At 43.4% G+C, this 23,355-nt stretch overlaps 1 protein-coding gene across 6 annotated transcripts in view; it reads left to right on the forward strand.

The window, feature by feature from the left end:
• The window catches only part of LOC140386629 (protein CASP-like), a 1,158,102-nt gene that overhangs the window by 372,233 nt on the left and 762,514 nt on the right, over nt 1-23,355 (forward strand). For all 6 annotated transcript variants that reach the window (XM_072469118.1, XM_072469114.1, XM_072469117.1 and 3 more), the window contains exon 3: nt 21,088-21,135. In XM_072469118.1, coding sequence (XP_072325219.1) covers nt 21,088-21,135 — 48 coding nt within the window. The remainder of the gene's footprint in view (nt 1-21,087; nt 21,136-23,355) is intronic.

Consider the following 23,355-nt stretch of genomic DNA (forward strand, 5'->3'; position numbering starts at 1 on the left):
TGGCTGCTGAGGGAGATAGAGGGGGTACGATAAGTGTCCAACATTGCCATAGTTGGCTGACACACGTTCTGTTGGCCGGGGGGGGGGGGGGGGGGGGGGGGTTGTGCCAGATCCGGGGGGAGTAGTGGCGGGTGGCCAGGAGGTGGGCTGTGGGGTCAGGGTGGACGGGCACAGAACACCATTGCCGCAGCCGGCAAGGCAGCCATGCAGCTGTACACGTCGCTAACAGCCCATTGTGAACTTAGGGCCACGGGCCATATAGGTGTCCAACAAGCCTTTCCCCTAGGTGCCCTCTAGCCCCAGCTGACCCATCAGCTGTATGGTCGCGGTCCAGCACAACCAGTGCTATCTTGTTGGTTGGGGTGGTGTATGTGGGCATTGTAATGTGTATATGTGGCTGCAGCTTACATAGAACATAGAACAATACAGCGCAGTACAGGCCCTTCGGCCCACGATGTTGCACCGAAACAAAAGCCATCTAACCTACACTATGCCATTATCATCCATATGTTTATCCAATAAACTTTTAAATGCCCTCAATGTTGGCGAGTTCACTACTGTAGCAGGTAGGGCATTCCACGGCCTCACTACTCTTTGCGTAAAGAACCTACCTCTGACCTCTGTCCTATATCTATTACCCCTCAGTTTAAAGTTATGTCCCCTTGTGCCAGCCATATCCATCCGCGGGAGAAGGCTCTCACTGTCCACCCTATCCAACCCCCTGATCATTTTGTATGCCTCTATTAAGTCTCCTCTTAACCTTCTTCTCTCCAACGAAAACAACCTCAAGTCCATCAGCCTTTCCTCATAAGATTTTCCCTCCATACCAGGCAACATCCTGGTAAATCTCCTCTGCACCCGCTCCAAAGCCTCCACGTCCTTCCTATAATGCGGTGACCAGAACTGTACGCAATACTCCAAATGCGGCCGTACCAGAGTTCTGTACAGCTGCAACATGACCTCCCGACTCCGGAACTCAATCCCTCTACCAATAAAGGCCAACACTCCATAGGCCTTCTTCACAACCCTATCAACCTGGGTGGCAACTTTCAGGGATCTATGTACATGGACACCTAGATCCCTCTGCTCATCCACACTTTCAAGTACTTTACCATTAGCCAAATATTCCACATTCCTGTTATTCCTTCCAAAGTGAATCACCTCACACTTCTCTACATTAAACTCCATTTGCCACCTCTCAGCCCAGCTCTGCAGCTTATCTATATCCCTCTGTAACCTGCTACATCCTTCCACACTATCGACAACACCACCGACTTTAGTATCGTCTGCAAATTTACTCACCCACCCTTCTGCGCCTTCCTCTAGGTCATTGATAAAAATGACAAACAGCAACGGCCCCAGAACAGATCCTTGTGGTACTCCACTTGTGACTGTACTCCATTCTGAACATTTCCCATCAACCACCACCCTCTGTCTTCTTTCAGCTAGCCAATTTCTGATCCACATCTCTAAATCACCCTCAATCCCCAGCCTCCGTATTTTTTGCAATAGCCTACCGTGGGGAACCTTATCAAACGCTTTGCTGAAATCCATATACACCACATCAACTGCTCTACCCTCGTCTACCTGTTCAGTCACCTTCTCAAAGAACTCAATAAGGTTTGTGAGGCATGACCTACCCTTCACAAAGCCATGCTGACTATCCCTGATCATATTATTCCTATCTAGATGATTATAAATCTTGTCTCTTATAATCCCCTCCAAGACTTTACCCACTACAGACGTGAGGCTCACCGGTCTATAGTTGCCGGGGTTGTCTCTGCTCCCCTTTTTGAACAAAGGGACCACATTTGCTGTCCTCCAGTCCTCTGGCACTATTCCTGTAGCCAATGATGACATAAAAATCAAAGCCAAAGGTCCAGCAATCTCTTCCCTGGCCTCCCAGAGAATCCTAGGATAAATCCCATCAGGTCCCGGGGACTTGTCTATTTTCAGCCTGTCCAGAATTGCCAACACCTCTTCCCTACGTACCTCAATGCCATCTATTCTAATAGCCTGGGGCTCAGCATTCTCCGCCACAACATTATCTTTTTCCTGAGTGAATATTGACGAAAAATATTCATTTAGTATCTCGCCTATCTCTTCAGACTCCACACACAATTTCCCATCCCTGTCCTTGACTGGTCCTACTCTTTCCCTAGTCATTCGCTTATTCCTGACATACCTATAGAAAGCTTTTGGGTTTTCCTTGATCCTTCCTGCCAAATACTTCTCATGTCCCCTCCTTGCTCGTCTTAGCTCTCTCTTTAGATCCTTCCTCGCTACCTTGTAACTATCCATCGCCCCAACCGAAACTTCACACTTCATCTTCACATAGGCCTCCTTCTTCCTCTTAACAAGAGATTCCACTTCCTTGGTAAACCACGGTTCCCTCGCTCGACGCCTTCCTCCCTGCCTGACCGGTACATACTTATCAAGAACACGCAGTAGCTGATCCTTGAACAAGCCCCACTTATCCAGTGTGCCCAACACTTGCAGCCTACTTCTCCACCTTATAGTGGAGGTAGTGGAGGCAGGGACGATAGGGACATTTAAGGGGCATCTTGACAAATATATGAATAGGATGGGAATAGAAGGATACGGACCCAGGAAGTGTAGAAGATTGTAGTTTAGTCGGGCAGTATGGTCGGCACGGGCGTGGAGGGCCGAAGGGCCTGTTCCTGTGCTGTACATTTCTTTGTTCTTTGTTCTTTGTTCTTTATCCCCCCCAAGTCACGTCTAATGGCATCATAATTGCCTTTCTCCCAGCCATAACTCTTGCCCTGCGGTGTATACTTATCCCTTTCCATCATTAACGTAAACGTCACCGAATTGTGGTCACTGTACCCAAAGTGCTCTCCTACCTCCAAATCCAACACCTGGCCTGGTTCATTACCCAAAACCAAATCCAATGTGGCCTCGCCTCTTGTTGGCCTGTCAACATATTGTTTCAGGAAACCCTCCTGCACACACTGTACAAAAAACGACCCATCTATTGTACTCGAACTATATCTTTTCCAGTCAATATTTGGAAAGTTAAAGTCTCCCATAATAACTATCCTGTTACTTTCGCTCATATCCAGAATCATCTTCGCCATCCTTTCCTCTACATCCCTAGAACTATTAGGAGGCCTATAAAAAACTCCCAACAGGGTGACCTCTCCTTTCCTGTTTCTAACCTCAGCCCATACTACCTCGGAAGAAGAGTCCCCATCTAGCATCCTCTCCGCCACCGTAATACTGCTCTTGACTAGCAGCGCCACACCTCCCCCTCTTTTGCCTCCTTCTCTGAGCTTACTAAAACACCTAAACCCCGGAACCTGCAACATCCATTCCTGTCCCTGCTCTATCCATGTCTCCGAAATGGCCACAACATCGAAGTCCCAGGTACCAACCCATGCTGCCAGTTCCCCTACCTTGTTTCGTATACTCCTGGCATTGAAGTAGACACACTTCAAACCACCTACCTGAACACTGGCCCCCTCCTGCGACGTCAAATCTGTGCTCCTGACCTCTATACTCTCATTCTCCCTTACCCTAAAACTACAATCCAGGTTCCCATGCCCCTGCTGCATTAGTTTAAACCCCCCCAAAGAGCACTAACAAATCTCCCCCCCAGGATATTTGTGCCCCTCAGGTTCAGATGTAGACCATCCTGTCTGTAGAGGTCCCACCTTCCCCAGAAAGAGCCCCAGTTATCCAAAAATCTGAATCCCTCCCGCCTGCACCATCCCTGTAGCCACGTGTTTAAATGCTCTCTCTCCCTATTCCTCATCTCACTATCACGTGGCACGGGCAACAACCCAGAGATAACAACTCTATTTGTTCTAGTTCTGAGCTTCCATCCTAGCTCCCTGAAAGCCTGCCTGACATCCTTGTCCCCTTTCCTACCTATGTCGTTGGTGCCAATGTGGACCACGACTTGGGGCTGCTCCCCCTCCCCCCTAAGGACCTGGAAAACACGATCCGAGACATCACGTACCCTTGCACCTGGGAGGCAACATACCAAACGTGAGTCTCTCACGCTCCCACAAAATCTCCTATCTGTGCCCCTGACTATAGAGTCCCCAATTACTAATGCTCTGCTCCTCTCCCCCCTTCCCTTCTGAGCAACAGGGACAGACTCCGTGCCAGAGGCCCGTACCCCATGGCTTACCCCTGGTAAGTCGCCCCCCCACAAGTATCCAAAGCGGTATACTTGTTTCTCAGGGGAACGACCGCAGGGGATCCCTGCACTGACTGCTTTTTCCCCAGTCCCTTGTCAGCCTCCTGAGTATCAATCATGGACCTGGCGAATCCGGCACAATTTTTCATTGGAATCGATTGTGTTCTACGGCGCCCATTCTAGCCCCCTGACATTATTGGAATCGGTCCAGGTGTGGTGCCAGTTGTGCTGTTGTGAAAGAACACGAATTCTGCGTTAGAGTCAACACTCAGAATTATAGAATTTACAGTGCAGAAGTGGGCCATTCTGCAGCTTGGTTTAGCACACTGGGCTAAATCTTTGTCTTTTAAAGCAGACCAAAGTAGGCCAGCAGCACGGTTCAATTCCCGTACCAGCCTCCCCGAACAGGCGCCAGAATGTGGCGACTAGGGGCTTTTCACAGTAACTTCATTTGAAGCCTACTTGTGACAATAAGCAATTTTCATTTCATTCGGCCTATCGAGCCTGCACCGGCACTTGGAAAGAGCACCCAACCTAAACCCATACCTCCACCCTATCTCCACCCTATCCCCACACCTCCACCCTATCCCCACACCTCCACCCTATCCCGTAACCCCACCTAATCGTTTTTGGACACCAAGGGGTAATTTATCATGGCCAATCCACCTAACCTGCACATCTTTGACTATGGGAGGAAACCGGAGCACCCGGGGGAAACCCACGCAGACACGGGGAGAATGTGCATACTCCGCACAAACAGTGAGCCATGCTGGAAATCGAACCTGGGATCCCGGAGCTGTGAAGCAACTGTGCTAATCACTGTGCTATGATGCTGCCTATTTCTGGAATAATTGCAAGGTTGATTGTGAGCACAGGGTTTATAGGGATAATGGAAAGTACAATTCTAAGATTTAGGTTAATTGACAATGGACAATTCTTGAGGCACCTTGATCCTTTCCAATCTGCAACTAAATTTCCTGGCTCGGGTAAGTTGGAAGTGCACTCCATATCAAGAAACAAAAAAGTGAATGCTTTCGTGAATTTTTTGCTAGTGAAGTTTCTGAAGCATGTTGATGAGTTTCTATGTGCATCAAATGAACAATAGAAAGAAAATGTGATGAGAGGCCTTTGGCTGGAATGAACATTTGAGAATCTAAATATAGGGTGAATGGTGCAGCTAGGAAGCCTGCAGTTTGCCTGTTTAGATAAATTATGCCTTGAAAGTATTGAAAACTTTTACACACCTGCTTTAGGGAAGGTTTCATGATCTTCAATCTAATTACATTCAAAATATTTTATTTTATGCTCTTATCAAAAGGAAGGCCCCAAACAATGTTTGAAATTGTTTTTCTTCTATTTTTTAAAATAAATTTTTAGAGTACCCAATTCTTTTTTTTTCCAATTTATGGGGCAATTTAGTGTGGCCAATTCACCTATCCTGCCTATCTTTTTGGGTTGTGGGGGAGAGATCCATGCAGGCACGGGGAGAAGGTGCAAACTCCACACGGACGGTGACCAGGGGCCAGGATCAAACCCAGGTCCTCGGCACCTTGAGGCAGCAGTGCTAACAACTTCACCACCTTGCTGCCCCTGTTTTTTTTCCATTGTATTCATTTGAATTATGGCCAAAAATGTATTCATTTGGTTAAATTGTTGCACTTCGGGAGTGACTGTTGTCTTAATGCATTGGAGATTTAAAGCACAGGGTGTTCCTTGAGACAGATTAATGGAAGAGGAGGTAAGATCAACCCTTATGCAGTGATGTGGAAGAGGAGAAGATTTAGGCGCCCAGACATTGAAAGCAGTAATGATAACACCATTTTTTTAAAAAACAATGGGCAAGGGGAATAGAAGTTGAAATGCAAGATCAGTGTGCATTTTGGATTCCACACTAAAGGAACAATATTGAGCCAAGAAGAGAGCATGTCATGCAGATTTATAAGGATGCTGCCTGTTGTTAGGAAATAACAGCAACTGGTTTGGTAGATAAAGGAGAACCAGTAGATGTGGTATACTGAGATTTCCAAAAGGCATTTGATAGGGTGTCAAACAAAAAATTCAAATTCAAAACGAGGGCTCTTGGAGTTGGGGGTAATGTATGAGCTGTAACATGTCTATTTGGAAGATTAGATGCTGTTCCTTGAACTTCAATAGAACACTGCAGCAGGGCAAGGATGTGAGTGTGGGAGCAAGCTGATGAATTAAAATGGCAAGTGGCCAGAAGCATGGGGTCATGCTTGCGGCCTGAGCGGAGTTATGCCGCAAAGCAGTCGCCTAATCTGCATTTGGATTCCCCAATGTAGAGACCACATTGTGAGCAATGAATACATTGTAGTAAATTGAAAGAAATATAATTTGACTAGAAGTCAGCTTTCTAGCATCCACAGTATTTTTTATATTGAAGTTGACTGTAATCAACTTTGAAAATAGTAACTGAATGGCAGATGGGTTTTCAGAGTGACAGATTACAGCAAATGTAAGGTCGTGGCTTTTGAGCACTTTCACCTTCACAGGAGAAGACAAATCTGAATCTAAATTGGAATGCTAACGTAGACAACCAAAGGAAAGAACATCCTCACAAAGTTTGATGACAGAAATACCTGACGTGCATAGATACAGGATAGTGGTGAACAGATTGTTTGCATTTGGTTCCATTGCAGTTTAAAAGTGGGATGCAAGAAATGTGTTCACTTTTTATGTAGGTTTCTATTAATTTGCTGCTGATTCATTTTTTTAGTACTTTTTTTTGGAGGTAACTAAAATGTAATTTTATGTATTAAAGTTGTGTTAAACCTGAGAGGAAAATTGTCTTATTGCCTGTTTATTCTAAACCTACACATCCTTGTATGGTTTAAAAATAGGACCATAATTGGCTGTTATGAGCATCAATGTAGAAATATTACACCATTATAAAAAAACAAACGTTCATATTTTGGCAACAGCATTAAAAAAAAGTGCATTTTCCAGAATTAGGGCAAGAACAAGGCTGTATGTCTTACTTCGTGATTCTTGACCTGAATGGGGTTTATGGTAAAGGTTCAGTGTGAACGAAGAGATGTAATCTGCACATCCTCTCATGTACATTGTTTACACCAACGACTTTGTGTTCTACAAGAACAGCAGTTCATTGCATCTGGAATAGGATTAACGGGCTTGTGTTAATTGGGATTAAATGTAGCAAGATTTGATTTACATTTAGATATATTTGTCATGAGCAACAACATGCATGGGTCCTGTTCCTCATATTTTCCATCCTCGTAGAAGATGCGCTGCCAGCTCAGCACATTCAGTTTTGTAAAGGGAAAAACAGCTATACAGTAAACAAAAATCGAGTCAGCTTGTTGTTTCCAGAACCAGGGCGTAATTTGTCATAAATTAAGAAACCGCCCACAGGGTGCAATGTTTTTATTTGATTTGTTTCTCATTTTTATGTTGGGGCTGAAATTGTTTGCAACATCAGTTGTTCTGATATTAATTGATTCATCCTTACACTGCCCAGGTAGCTAGCGTCCCAGCCTGTTAGCTGAGGTTTATTGTTATAGCAATCGGAAATTATAACTAGCGTCTTGGTCTACTAGCCTAGATTTGACAATCATCGCAACTCGGTTTTTGATTTCAATAAAATGCAGCACTTTTTAATTTTTGGTTGGGGCTGGTCACAATGATTGGGAATTAGTCAGGTTAGGGCCTGTTCACGGGGAGGGAAATTAGTCAGGGTAAGGGCTTCTTGCGGGTGTTTCACACCTATTCTACAAAAACAAGTGGCGGCACAGTGGTTAGTACTGCTGCCTCACAGTGCCAGGGACGTAGGTTTAATTTCAGCCTTGGGTGACTGTGCAGTTTGAACATTCTCCCCGTGTATGCGTGGGTTCCCTCCGGGTGCTCCGGTTTCCTCCCACAATCCACAGATGTGCAGGTTAGGTGGATTGGCCATTCTAAATTGACCCTTAGTGTCCAAAGGTTAGGTGGGATTATGGGGATAGGATGGGGGCATGGGCCTAGGTAGGGTGCTCTTTCAGAGGGTCGGTGCAGACTCGATAGACCAAATGGCCTCCTGCACTGTAGGGATTCTATGATTTTCATACTCTTTTTAGTTGTGTTGAAATGTTGAAATAGTGCACTTGAAATTTTTAAAAAAAAAACTGATTTGTCAATATTTTGTCAATTAATTCCAGTAAGGAATGAGATGAATTATGACAGCAGTGCACTACTGTAATTATTCATGTCTGGCAGATAGACCTCTTAACATTAGTATAACATTAGATTTAAGACGCAAATCTAATGCTTTGGTTTGAACCATGTTCCTGACAATTGAATCCGACTTGCCAATATTTAAGGGTTTGCATTCGAGGAAGTATGGTATTTCCTTGACAGAAACCCTTTATTTGAAACATTGAGCAGCTGTACTTTATTAAGTGCCTAATCACTTCCTTCTAAGTGTGTCTGCAGTTTGTGGTTTTAACTGCTTCAGAACCAATGGCTTCCTAATTTCGTGCAAAATAAATCTGGATACATTTAACTAACATTTTGAACACAATATCATTCAAAGCTAATAAGTATCTTCAATACAAAATTTGTAATTTGCGCACGAAGATTTTTCTAAATTAGCTTCAGTCTGTAACATGATTAAAAAAACAATCTTTAAATGTTTCATGATGTTCTAAGAATTGGAAGAAGGTGTGGATTAATAGCAATTCTTCAGTTGATGTAGCAACATTGCAGGAGTAGACCATTTGGCCTCTGAAACCTGTCCCGCATTCAATAAGATCATGGCTGATCTGGTTGTGGTCTCAATTCCACTTTGCTGTCCATAACCCTTGAGACCCCTGTCTATCAACAACGTCTCGACTTCCTATGGAAGCTAAAGAAATTTGGCATGTCTGCATCAACTCTCACAAACTCATACAGATGTGCGAAAGAGAGCATCCTATCCGACTGCATCATAGTCTGGTATGGCAACTGCTCGGTCCAAGATCGCAAGAAACTGCAGAGTGTGGTGAACTTAGCCCAACACATCACACAAGCTTGCCACCCCCACATTGACTCTGTATACACCTCCCGCTGCCTTGGGAAGGCAGACAGCATTATCAGAGACCCCTCCCATCCAGGCTTTGCCTTCTTCCAGACCCTTCCATCAGGCAGAAGGTACAGAAGTCTGAAGACCCGCACATCCAGACATAGGAACAGCTTCTTCCCCACAGCTACAAGACTCCTCAATATGACTTCTCCTCGGACTGATCTGTTCCCTGTATGAACACTATTCACGACACCCTTTGCTGCTCTTGCTCATGTATTTGCTTTGTTTGGTCCCTTGTTCTGCATTGTAACCAATCACTGTTTGTCGATGTATCATTGTCAATGTTCTCTGTTGATTATTCTTTTGTCTACTATGTACGTACTGTGTACGTTCCCTCGGCCGCAGAAAAATACTTTTCACTGTACTTCGGTACATGTGACAATAAATCAAATCAATCAATCAATCAATCAAAAATTTGTCTAACTCTGCCATGAAAATATTCAACGATCCAGCATCCACTGCTATCTGGGGAAGAAAATTCCACATCTAGGGAAACAAAACTTTTCCTCATCTTAGACTTAAAATGGAAACTTCTTATTCTTAAACTGTGACCTCTCGTTCTGGTCTCCCTGACAAGTGGAAGCATCCTCCTGTTATCCAGCCTATGAAGTTCTTTTTTATATATTTCAATAGGGTCATCTGTCATTCTTCTAAACTCTGATGGGTAGAAGCTCAACCTCTTTTCATAGGAATGAGTCATCTAAACCGTGTCTGCACTGCTCAACACTACCTTCTTGAGGCCAGTTAGGGATGGGCAATCAATGCTGGCGTAGCCAGCGAAGCCCACATCCCTTGAATGGATAAGAAAAGATGGAATTGAGGTTGGGGTGACAGATGTGACCTGTAATAATAATCTTTATTCGTGTCACAAGTAGGCTTACATTGACACTGCAATGAAATTGCTGTGAAAATCCCCGAGTCGCCACACTCCGGCGCCTGTTCATGTGCACTGAGGGAGAATTGAGAATGTCTAATTCACCTAACAAGTATGTTACAACAAGCATGTTGCACCAAAGGGCAAAGTCCAATTACTTCCTGTTGGCCATGTAGAATGGCTGCGTTGCAGAATGGCTGTGTTGCTTAAGTGTGGGTTTAAAAGCATATCAGATGTAGAGATGGAGGTGAATTCCGCACCGCCCACATTCTACACATTCTCTGGTCATTTTTGGCAGACTCCTTGAAACCTTGTGAACTCAGAGGTCTGAGGATCCCTTAGTTGAAAATTCTTGCTTTACAGGGATAGTGCAAGATGCGGGAAGACTAAATAGTGAAAAATAACAAAATCAACCTCTGGTTTCGGGCCTGCAAAAGCATTATCTTAGTGTTAATTTATATATTCTTTAAAAGCACACCTAAATTAGTAAGTTGTGTGCCGTTTTTTGACAGCACTGCAAACTGCCTGTGCTCAGCTATTTCCTTCATTTGGAATGTGGCAATAGACAGGTTTATTTTTCTCTAGGTTGCAGCTGAAGAGGGCAAGAAAAATTAATAAGCTACCCAATTTAGATGTGGTTGAAAGAATCCTTGTTGATGGTGTGGTCTGCATGGTGACTTATCTGATCCTGATATATACATTTTTTAAAGTGAAATTGGTCTTAAGAAAGGTTTCCTTTCTCAGAAATAATGGCAAGCAGTATAACATTATCTGTTAGCAATAGATTTGAACACTATAAGTGGAAATTTTTCACTTTGAAACGAGATTTCCCTGTGTGAAATAAATGATAAGAATGGGATTGGGGGCGAGAATTGTTGGTTGATAGTCTCACAGAGGAATTTTTTATCATGGTCTATTGCCATTTTATAATAGCAGTAGTCTAAATTCTCGTGGTCATAGACCTAAAGTGAGGTGCATCTGATTGTACGAGTGTTGATTTGAAACTTTCTGTTTGTACTGGTAAATGAAAAACCGAATTTATGGATTATTTGACCTTTGCATGTGAGGTATTCATAAACAATACATTTCCTTTTATAATCACTCTTACCTCTGGTCTTGCAACACAGTTAGAAGGTTTAGAGGAAAACTAAATGGTATGGTGTTGACTACATGAAAGCATGTTTATGGGTGAGATGAGCAAGAACGGTTTGGATAGTCCCTTTTGATGTTTGCTTGTTTTCACTCATGACCAGTCTTGAAATTAGTTGTATCAACCCAAACTGTAAACAGTCAGTTACGCCTGCTTAACACTCTGCAAGTTTCAATTTTCATTCCAAATGATAAACTGTGCCACAGTTTTGAAATGAAACTCAGAGGTACAAATGTACCAGAACCTGGTACAAGAATGTACTACAAAGCAGTTTCGGAATTTGTTGTCTTTTATGCCTTGTATACTAGGAAATTGATTCGGAGCCGAAGTGACCCTTTCTGTGTACTTTTTTAGTTTAGATAATTTAAAAAATTGGCTGACTTGTTTTAATTTAAATTTCCCCAAGTAAAAAATATGTGGATCACTTTAAAACATTGCAAATTTGCATTTTGTAGTGCAGAATTGACTCTAATGAGCTCAGTGCTTTCAGTAGATAATTTTTAACTTTACCCGACTGAGGTGTCGTCTTTCCAATTCCATGGAGCTTCTGGAGTGAAATGAGAAACAACAATTTGAAGCGAGCAGCAGTATGTTTGGCTTCCTTGCATTTGTTGTTCAGTTTGAGGCACTGCAGTAGCTGGCTGAATGAATCCAGAGTGACACCAGGTGTTGGTCTTTTATTACTCTGTTCAGAATAACAAGGAATGTGGGAATGCAAAAGGGTGAGATGCCAGTAGAGGCCTGTCATTGTGTGTGTGAGACAGACCACTTCATAAATAGAAAGTGACAGCTGGGCTAATGATGTCACCAAAGAAGGAACAACTGCACTGCATCTCATTATCTCCACTATTGAATCTAGGAACACTTGCTAGCCAGAGTGCATCTGGATAATGAAAAGAACATATTGTCAGCAAAGTCGATCGGAAATGTAGTGGGTAGTTATTACTGATAAAACATTTGCCCAATATTTTGGACTGTGTACTGGGGAGAAAGCTATCTTGTAGGTCAGAGCCAATCAGATAAGAGACACAGATGGGTCAGCTTGTGAACCCTAGACACTGCAGAGACTGAATGTATTATAGACAGGGTGATTGAAGTATATTGGAAACATAAAGGCTGTGCCACGCACACAAGTAAGCTGGAACTGCACTGATTTGAGAGATTATAGTTTGCTTCCTCGTGCGGAGCACTGTGTAACATACGCATGTCACATTTTCCATTTAAATTGAGAAGCTCTAAACCTTCAAATTGTTTGTCTCTAACCCTGACTTGATGTTGCATGCTATCAGGTGTACAATATACACTGTTGTCTTGTCCATAAAAATAGAAAGAATCTTAAAAAAGGATTATTGCAGTATTTTCATAGAAACATAGCAAAAGGGTTGACTATTCAGTCCTTTGAACATGTTCCACCATTCAGTTAGATCATGGTCCATTCACCAGCCATTGGTCTACATCCTTTGATACCCTAATTAAAATCTGTTGGTCTCCGTCGTTAAAGTTTCCTTGTAAACGTGTATTAAATACTGGTTAGGCCTCATTTGGAGAATTGTCTAGTTCTGGGCTCCACATTTTAGATGAGATGTGGAGGCTTTAGAGAACAGATTCATGAGAATGGTTTCAGGGATGAGGACCTTTAGTTACGTGTACTGGAGAAGTTGAGACTGTTTTCCTTGGAGCAGAGAAAGTTGAGAGGAGGTTTGCCAGAGGTGTTCAAAATCATGGGGGGTCTGGACAGGCTAGATACGGAGAAACTGTTCTCATTGGTGGAAGGATCGAGAACAAAAGGGCACAGATTTAAGGTAATTGGCAAAAGAAGCAATGGATCCACGAGGAAAAACCTTCGCTCAGCATGTAGTTAGGATCTGCAGTGTACTGCCAGAGTGTGGCGGAGGCAGATTCAATCGAGGCATTCAAGAGGGAATTGGATTATTATTTGAAAATAAAGAATTTGCAGGATTACAGAGAGAAGGCGGGCGAATGGCACAAGGTAAATTGCAGAGTAGGAGCTCCTTGAGTAAAAAGCAGGGGAGGAGACTAATTGGAAAGCTCAAGACCTACCACAGTAACAAAAGGCTACATGGCCTTCTGTTGTATTGTTCTATGAGTCTATCATTCTCTCTCCTCCTTTCATTTGGAGTTTGTTGTCACTCAGGTTTGAGTGGTATTTGCCACTTTCTGTCAGTCTGTCTTTTATGTCCCAACCAATCAATAACCCATGCCAAATGTTTACCTCAAATTCTATTTGTGTTTACTTTTGTTGATAGTCTCATGTGGGAAACCATATCAAAGCCTTCTGTTGATCCATATAGACTGCGTCCATAGACCCTTCCCTGTCCACCATGTTAGTAATCCCTAAACATTCAGTAAATTAAAGATACACATTTTCTGCACCTGTCGTCCATAAGCTGTTCACGTGCCACATCTCTGTTTCACAGACTTTCACATCATTGTCACAGCGCAAAAGGAAGCCAGTAGGCTGGTGGTGTCTCTGCCAATACTCCGAATGAGCAGTTCACTTAGTGGCATTCTCCCATCTTCTCCGCATAATCCTGCACACTCTTCCTCTTCAAACAATATTCTAATTTCCTTTTGAATGCCTTGTTTGAATCTGCCTCCATCACATTTACAGGTAGTGTGTTCCAGACCGTAACCACTCGCTGTGTGTAAAAGTTTTTTCTCGTATCACATTTGCTTCTTTTGCTATTTACTTTAAATCTGTGCCCTCTTGTCCTCGATCCTCCCATGAATGGAATTATCTATTCGGTCTCAACCCCCCATGATTTTGAAAACCTCAATCAAATCTCCTCTCCACCTTCTCTGCTCCAAGGAAAACAGTCCAAACTTCCCCAATCTCGAGAATCATACAATCCCTACAATGCAGAAGAAGGCCATTCGGCCCGTCAGGTTTGCACCGACCCTCTGAAAGAGCACCCTACCCAGGATTAGGCCCATCCTATCCCTATAACCTAGTAACCCCACCTAACCTTTTGGACACTAAGGGGCAATTGATTATGGCCAATCCACCCAATCTTTGGACTGGGAGGAAACCGGAGCACCCGGAGAAAACCCACGCAGACACGGGGAGAAAGTGCAAACACCACACAGTCACCCGAGACCGGAATTGAATCCCTGGCGCAGTGAGACAGCAGTGCTAACCACTGTGCCAACATGCCGCCCATGGGGAGAAGACAGGAGTCAGCCGCCTTACTGAACTGCCTGAGTCCATCTGGTGTAGGGATACCCACAGCGCTATTAAGAAAGGAGTTCCAGGATTTTGACCCAGCCACAGTGAAGGAACAGTGACACAATCCCAAGTCTGGATGGTGTGTAATCTGGAAGGACACCTGCAGGTGGTTGTGTTCCCATGCCCCTGCTGCCCCTATCCTTCTAGGAATCTGTCTTCATACCTGAAATTCTTCATGCCTGGAAATATTCTCCTGAATCTTTCCTGCACCGTCGCCAATGTCTCACATCTTTCCTAAAGTGCGGCACTCAGATCTGGATACAGTAATCCAACTGAGGCTTGACCCGTGACCTATACAAGTTCAATATAACCTCCTTGCTATTTATAAACCCTTGGATGGCGTGAGTCATATCTGACCTTTTGAGAGTGAAATGGTGTTTGGTCCTCCGGCATGAACCTCTATTATAAAAGCAAATTACTATGGATGCTGGAATCTGGAACAAAAACAGAAAAAGCTGGAAAAACTCAGCAAGTCTGCCAGCATCTGAGGAGGGAGAAAATAGAGTTAAACTTTCAATTCTGTATGACTCTTCTTCAGCGCTCAAAAATTTAACTCAATTTTCTATCTCCACTAATTCCTATTAGTTCATTCACATTTTTTTGATAAAACGTTACTTTAACGAGCTCATATTTTGAGATTGAATACAAATATCTGGGCCAAACATTAAAGATGGAGGAATGTACAAATGAAGAAGCACAGAGTAGGGTTAGGGCAAGATGGAGTTCCTTTGGGAATTGCAGATATTTTGTGTGATAAGAAAATACCACTGGTAATATGGAGAAGTGTGTATGACCAATCATGACATACGGGGTGGAATTACGAGCAATTACAAAGCATACAGAACAAAAATTGTCAAGAGTAACTCTCAAGTAAAATTTTTTCCAGAGGCTTAAATTGATTGTTATTTTTCACTGATTTCTGCCAGGTTCATATGAATATCAGAGAAGCAGCGGACAATGGTTGACATTAGGTGAAGCAACCCATGGGTGAACAACTGCAGAATAAAATATAATTTGATCTTTTAAAAACATTTATATGAAAGGTTAAGGCTAAATCACAAGGTGAGGTAACCAATTGGATACTAAATTTGCTTGACGACAGAAGGGTGGTTGTGGAGGGTTGTTTTTCAAACGGGAGGCCTGTGACCAGTGGTGTGCCTCAGGGATCAGTGCTGGGTCCACTGCTATTTGTTATTTATATTAATGATTTGGATGAGAATTTAGGAGGCATGGTTAGTGAGTTTGCAGGTGACACCAAGATTGGTGGCATAGTGGACAGTGAAGAAAGTTATCTAGAATTGCAATGGGATCTTGATGAATTGGGCCAGTGGGCCGATGAATGGCAGATGGAGTTTAACTTCGATAAATGTGAGATGATGCATTTTGGTACATAAAATCGGGGCAGGACCTACTCAGTTAATGGTAGGGAGTTGGGGAGAGTTATAGAACAAAGATCTGGGAGTACAGGTTCACAGCTTGAAAGTGGAGTCACGGGTGGGCAGGTTAGTGAAGAAGGCAGGGTGAACATTGAAGACAGGAATTGGGATGTCTTGAAGTTGTACACGACATAGTAAGGCCACAATGGGAATACTATGTACAGTTCTGGTCACCATATTATAGAAAAGATATTATTAAACTAGAAAGAGTGCAGAAAAGATTTACTAGGATGCTACTGGGACTTGATGGTTTGAGTTATAAGGAGAGGCTGGATAAACTTCTTTCCCCTGGTGTGCACGAGGCTTAGGGGTGTGGTTTGGTTTGGTCACGCCAAGTAGTTATCTGGAAAGCAGAGGAAACTTTTCAGGGATGTTCTCCAAGTTCCCATGAAAAAATGCCATATCCCGACTGATACGTGGGAATCTGTTGTTGGAGACCACGCAAATCTAAGGAGAACCATCCACCAAGATGCCAACCATTTTGAATGTCTCCGACAGGCCCATGTGAAGGCCAAGTACAAACAAAGAACAATATAGCACGGGAACAGGCCCTTGGGCCTCCAAGCCTGCACCGGTAATGATACCAAGCTTTGCCAAAACCTTCAGCACTTCCTTGTGCCGTATCCCTCGATACCCATCATATTCATGTGTTTGTCAAGATTCCTTTTGAACGCCGTTAATGTATCTGCTCGCACATTTCCTCTAAACGTTGCCCCACGGACCTTAAACCTATGTCCCCTCTATCCTGGGAAAGAGTTCCTGCCCATCCACTCTATCCATGCCCCACATTGTCTTGTAGACTCTTATCAGGTCACCCCTCAATCTTTGTCTTTCTAATGAAAACAGTCCGAGTCTATTCAGCCTCTCCACATAGCTAACATCCTCCAGACCAGGCAACATCTGGTACACCTCCTCTGCACCCTCTCCAAAGTCTCCACATCCTTCTGGTAGTGTGGCAACCAGAATTGAGCGTAATATTCCAATTGCCTTACTAAAGTTCTATACAACTGCAGCATGACTTGCCAGCTTTTATACTCAATGCCCCGTCCAATGAAGGCAAGCATTCCGTATGCTTTCTTGACTACCTTGTCCACTTGTGTTGCCACCTTCAAAGATCTGTGCACCTGCATGCCCAGATCTCTCTGACATTCCATATTCCTAAGAGTTTTGCCATTTACATAGAACATAGAACCCTTCGGCCCTGATGTTGCACCGACCTGTGAAACCACCCTAAAGCCCATCTACACTATTCCCTTATTGTCCATATGTCTATCCAATGACCATTTGAATGCCCTTAGTGTTGGCGAGTCCACTACTGTTGCAGGCAGGGCATTCCACACCCTTACTACTCTCTGAGTAAAGAACCTACCTCTGACATCTGTCTTATATCTATCTCCCCTCAATTTAAAGCTATGTCCCCTCGTGCTAGACATCACCATCCGAGGAAAAAGGCTCTCACTGTCCACCCTATCCAATCCTCTGATCATCTTGTATGCCTCAATTAAGTCACCTCTTAAACTTCTTTTCTCTATGGAAAACAGCCTCAAGTCCCTCAGCCTTTCCTCATAAGATCTTCCCTCCATACCAGGCAACATTCTGGTAAATCTCCTCTGCACCCTTTCCAATGCTTCCACATCCTTCCTATAATGCGGCGACCAGAATTGCACGCAATACTCCAAATGCAGCCGCACCAGAGTTTTGTACAGCTGCAACGTGACCTCATGGCTCCGAAACTCAATCCCTCTACCAAAACAAGCTAACACACCGTATGCCTTCTTAACAACCCTCTCAACCTGGGTGGCAACTTTCAGGGATCTATGTACATGGACACCGAGATCTCTCTGCTCATCCACACTGCCAAGAATCTTACCATTAGCCCAGTACTCTTTCTTCCTGTTATTCCTTCCAAAATGAATCACCTCACACTTTTCTGCATTAAACTCCATTTGCCACCTCTCAGCCCAGCGCTGCAGCTTATGTATGTCCCTCTGTAACTTGTAACATCCTTCCACACTGTCCACAACTCCACCGACTTTAGTGTCAACTGCAAATTTACTCACCCATCCTTCTACACCCTCCTCCAGGTCATTTATAAAAATGACAAACAGCAGTGGCCCCAAAACAGTTCCTTGTGGTACACCACTAGTAACTGGACTCCAGTCTGAACATTTGCCATCAACCACCACCCGTTGTCTTCTTCCAGCTAGCCAATTTCTGATCCAAACTGCTAAATCACCCTGACTCCCATGCCTCCGTATTTTCTGCAGTAGCTTACCGTGGGGAACCTTATCAAACGCTTTACTGAAATCCATATACACCACATCAACTGCTTTACCCTCATCCACCTGTTTGGTCACCTTCTCAAAGAACTCAATAAGGTTTGTGAGGCACGACCTACCCTTCACAAAACCGTGTTGACTATCTCTAATCACATTATTCCTTTCCATATGATTATACATCCTATCTCTTATAAACCTTTACAAGATTTTGGCCACAACAGAAGTAAGGCTCACTGGTCTATAGTTATCGGGGTTGTCTCTACTCCCCTTCTTGAACAAGGGGACAACATTTGCTATCCTCCAGTCTTCTGGCACTATTCCTGTAGACAAAGATGACTTAAAGATCAAAGCCAAAGGCTCAGCAATCTCCTCCCTAGCTTCCCAGAGAATCCTAGGATAAATCCCATCCGGCCCAGGGCACTTATCTATTTTCACACTTTCCAGAATTGCTAACACCTCCTCCTTATGCACCTCAAGCCCTTCTAGTCTATTTACGGTATATTTCCCCTCTATGTTAGATCTACCAAAATGCATTATCTCACATTTGTCCGGATTAAGGTCCAATTGCCATTTCTCTGCCCAAGTATCCAACCTAGCTATGTCCTGCTGTATCCTCTGACAGTCCTCAACACTATTTGCCACTCCACCAACCTTAGTGTCATCCGCGAACTTACTAATCAGACCAGCTACATTTTCCACTAAATTATTTATACAAACAACAGAGGCCCCAGCACAGATCACTGTGGAACACCACTAGTCACAACCTTTCATTCAGAGAAACACCCTTCTACTGCTACCCTTTGCCTTCTGTGACCGAGCCAGTTCTGTATCCATCTTACCTCCTCACCTCTGATCCCGTGTGACTTCACTTTTTGTACCAGTCTGCCATGAGGCACTTTGTCAAACAAAGACTTTACTGAAGCCCATGTAAACAACATCCACCTCTCTCTCCTCATTCATCATCTTTGTCACCTCCTCAAAAAACTCAGATCAAGTTAGTGAGACATGACCTCCCTTTCACAAAACCATGCTGTCTATCGCTAATTAGTCCATTTGTTTCCAAATGGGTATAAATCCTGCCCCTGAGCATTCTCTCCAATAATTTACCTACCACCCATGTGAGGCTCACCTGCCTATAGTTTCTAGGATTATCCCTGCTACCTTTCTTACACAGCGGTACCACATTAACTATTCTCCAGTCCTCTGGGATCTCACCTGTAGCCAATGAGGATACAAATATGTCAGTCAAGGCCCCAGCAATTTCCTCCCTTGCTTCCCTCAGTATTTTGGGGTAAATCCCATCCGGCCCAGGAGACTTATCTACCTTTATATCTTTTAAAAGACCCAATACCACCTCCTTTTTGATGTTAACATGGTTCAGACTGTCCACACACCCTATCCAAGAATCATCTTCCACAAAATCCCTTTCTTTGGTGAACACTGATGCAAAGTACTCATTTAGTACCTTGCCCATTTTCTCTGGCTCAACACATAGATTCCCCCCACTGTTTTTAAGTGGTCCAATCCTTTCCCTGGCCACCCCTTGCTTAAAGAACAAAGAACAATACAACACGGGAACACCGGAAGGAATGGGCCAAAATCCGAGCATCCCATCCATCCGCCTCATTAAACACAATCTGTTCCACCCGTGGCAGAATGTGGATTTGGAATCCACAACCTTGGAACGGAAGAAGTGTGGAGTGGAAGAAATTCATCCTCGGCCCCGAGGGATGGATGAAGAAGAAGAGGAGTTGTTTGCATGAAGTTAACCTCCTATCGTGATAGTTTGTGAACTAAACGTCTTGCAAAAAATGTCTGCATTCATAACTGACATTCAAATGACTTTCAAGCAATTAATTTACGATGTGTACTGACACAAAGACACAGAAATGAGAGAAATGGGAAATCGCATAAGGCTGAAGAACAGTTTTAGAACAGAAAGCAGGGACAGAGTTTCTGTTGCCTATCAAAGTGGTGTGTGTCCTGGGGAATTGTCATAAAGCAAAGTCACAGCTGGTTAATGCATGTTCTTAAAATTCCCAAAACAGATGAAAAGCTGTTTTTATTAATAGCGCATACCCGTGGGGAAAATACAGTACCTGGCATTGGAGTAGAACTTTCCAATCATAGAAAAATGTTGACGTTTATTTGAGGATTCTGTAGAAAATTTGCAATGGTATGACATCGCTAACATTATTATGTGGAACGGCAGAATGAGGGAGAAGAGTATGCAATACTGAAATTATGTCTGTGATGATCATTTTAAATCCAATGACATTGTTTCTGTTTTTCAAATTTTCTCCTCGAAAAACTCCCACTCAAGCTGGCATATGACTTGAGGCACACTTGGTGCAAATGTACATTCTTCAGTTGTGAGTCCAGAGTGTAAACAGGTTGTTCCATTGTGGAGATCACAGTTGGGCCAATCCCGTCCTGTACATACATGGAGACGTTCCCGTTGAGATCTCCAAACCGTAGATGACTTACCCACGTTTAAGCCAGGAATACTGAAGACAGTTGTAATGCAGTCCTTTTAAGATTCAGCATAATTGTACCTACAACCTCCCGCCTGAATGCAGAATCATTTGCTGTTTAAATCAGCTAAACCGGGGGAGCTCACTACATGGTTTTAATTTAAACATTATGGGACACAAAACTGACAGTGAGCCTGCTTAACTCCTTTGGTATTGAATGCGTAACATTTTTTCAGACAGTAAATTGTTTAATAAATTGGCAAATGATGGACTTAATACAAGATGAATAAGACCAATTATATAATTGGAAATTGTCATTAATGAGCTGTTTTTCGTTTATCTTCCCTACCCACTCTCATTCCCCACTCCACCTGTCTAACTACAGGACTTGAGGAAACTGGTGGCACCATTACTGAAGAGTTTCCAGGCAGAGGTGAGTCCCATTTTTAAGGCCAAATAGTGTGCATGGTGTTTCTGGGATATCATTTAAAAGTTGTTTAAATTTTCTAAATATAGCAATTAAATTTCACCATTTTTAACAGCAAAGTTTTTACTATCATGCAGTTTGCTCTGAAATTGAGATTGTTGGCTTTTATGTCTTGCTCTTACTTTAAAACCTCAAACTTGCTGTAGTATTATTGTCATCTTCTGAAGTGTATTAAAAGGTGCGGATCTAAAAACAGTAATTATCTTTGAGGTTGCAGGGAGGTTTCAAAATCTCTGCACATCTCCCAAGTTCATAATTCGCAATCAATATGATTGCACTGTTCAAATTGGGCTCCCCTTACTCTAGTCAGCAGTGGATAGTGCTATGTTTCGAAGTAATAGTGACAGTGGTGCTGTGACAGTAGTTGTGTGGATTTGCCAGCTTTTTCAGAGATTTATATTTTAACTTGGAAGTGAAATCTTGAGGAAATTAGAAAAACATCACAAAGTGTTGAGACGCAGAACAACTTTGGTTTCCTAGCATGTTTGGTTTGATTAACTTAACTTGCTGAATTTCTTAAAATGCCAGCATTCATTCTCTGTCAATTATTTATACATAGAATTTAAGCCAGTTGTAATTACTGTTATTAGAATTTGTTCCATCATTATTTCTGACAATCAAACTTATCTCTGTTTATTTGCGTCTTGGAGCTCAGTCATAGCTGCCGCAACTCTTTTACGCAGTCCTTGTGGAGAGGAAGACCGTCTTCACATTGATACCCTCCATCGTGTTGTGTGACACTACCACCGTGCTAAATGGGATAAACTTCAAACAGATCTAGCAACTCAACACTGGGAATCCACGATGCTGTGGGCCATCATCATCTGTATAATTGTACTAAACCACATTCTGTAACCTCATGGCCTGGATTACCCCCCACTCTACCATTGTCACCAAGCCATGGATCATCCTGGTTGAATGAAGAGCGCGGAAGGGCATGCCAGGAGAAACACCAAACAGACCTGAAAATGAGGTGACAAACTCGTGAAGCTACAACACAGGATTACTTGCATGCCAAACAGCAGAAGCAGCAAGTGATGGGCGGAGTTCAGTGATTCCAGAACCAATGGGTCAGATCTAAGTTCTGCAGTCCTACCACATCCAGTCATGAATGGTGGAGGACAATTATGCATCTTACTGGAAGACGAGTCTCCACAAATATCCCCACCCTCATTGATGGATGAGCCCACCATATCAGTGTGAAAGACCAAGCTGAAGCATTCACAGTGCTCTTTAGCCAGAAGTGCTGAGTGGATTGATCCATCTCTTTTGGAGGTCCGCAGCATCACAGATGCCAGTCTTCAGCCAATACGATTCACTCCACATGATATCAAGAAACGGTTGAAGGTACTGGATATTGCAAAAACTCTGGACCCTGACAATATTCCAGCCATTATAGCGATGCCTTTGTGCTCCAGAACTTTCCATGCCCCTAGTGAAGCTGTTCCAGTACAGCTACAACACTGGCATCTACCCGGCAATGTAGAAAATTCCGGTATGTCCTGTATACAAGGAGCAGCACAAATCCAATCAGGCCAATTACAGCCGCATTAGTCTATTCTTGATCAACATTAAAGTGATGGAAGGGGTCATCAACAGTATCAAGCAGCAGTTGCTTAGCAATAACTTGCTCACTGATGCTCAGTTTGGGTTCTGCCAAGTCATTCATCTCCTGACCTCATTACAGCTTTGGTTTAAATATGGACAAAAGAGCTGAACTCCAGAGGTGAGGTGAGTGAGACCGCCCTTGCCATCAAGGCAACATTTGACCAAGAATGGCATCAAGGAGCAGGAGCAAAACTGAGTCCATGGGAATTGGGATAACCCCTTGCTGGTTGGAGTCATATGTGGCACAAAGGAAGATGGTTGTGGTGGTTGAAGATAAATCATATCCGTTCCAGGGCATTGCTGCAGGAGTTCCTCAGTGTAGAACCTGGGCCCCAACCAGCTTCAGCTGCTTCATCAATGATCTTCCTTCTATCATAAGGACAGAAGCGGGGATGTTTTCTGATGGTTGCACAATGTTCAGCACCATTCACAACTTCTCAAGGTACAGAAGCAATCCATGTCCAAATTCAGCATGACCTGGACAATGTCCAGGCTTGGGCTGACGAGTAGCTTTCATGCCACACAAATGCCAGGCAATCACCATCTCCAAGATGAGAG

This window comes from Scyliorhinus torazame, chromosome 12 (genome assembly GCF_047496885.1).
Source record: "Scyliorhinus torazame isolate Kashiwa2021f chromosome 12, sScyTor2.1, whole genome shotgun sequence".
In the NCBI taxonomy this organism is placed as follows: domain Eukaryota; kingdom Metazoa; phylum Chordata; class Chondrichthyes; order Carcharhiniformes; family Scyliorhinidae; genus Scyliorhinus; species Scyliorhinus torazame.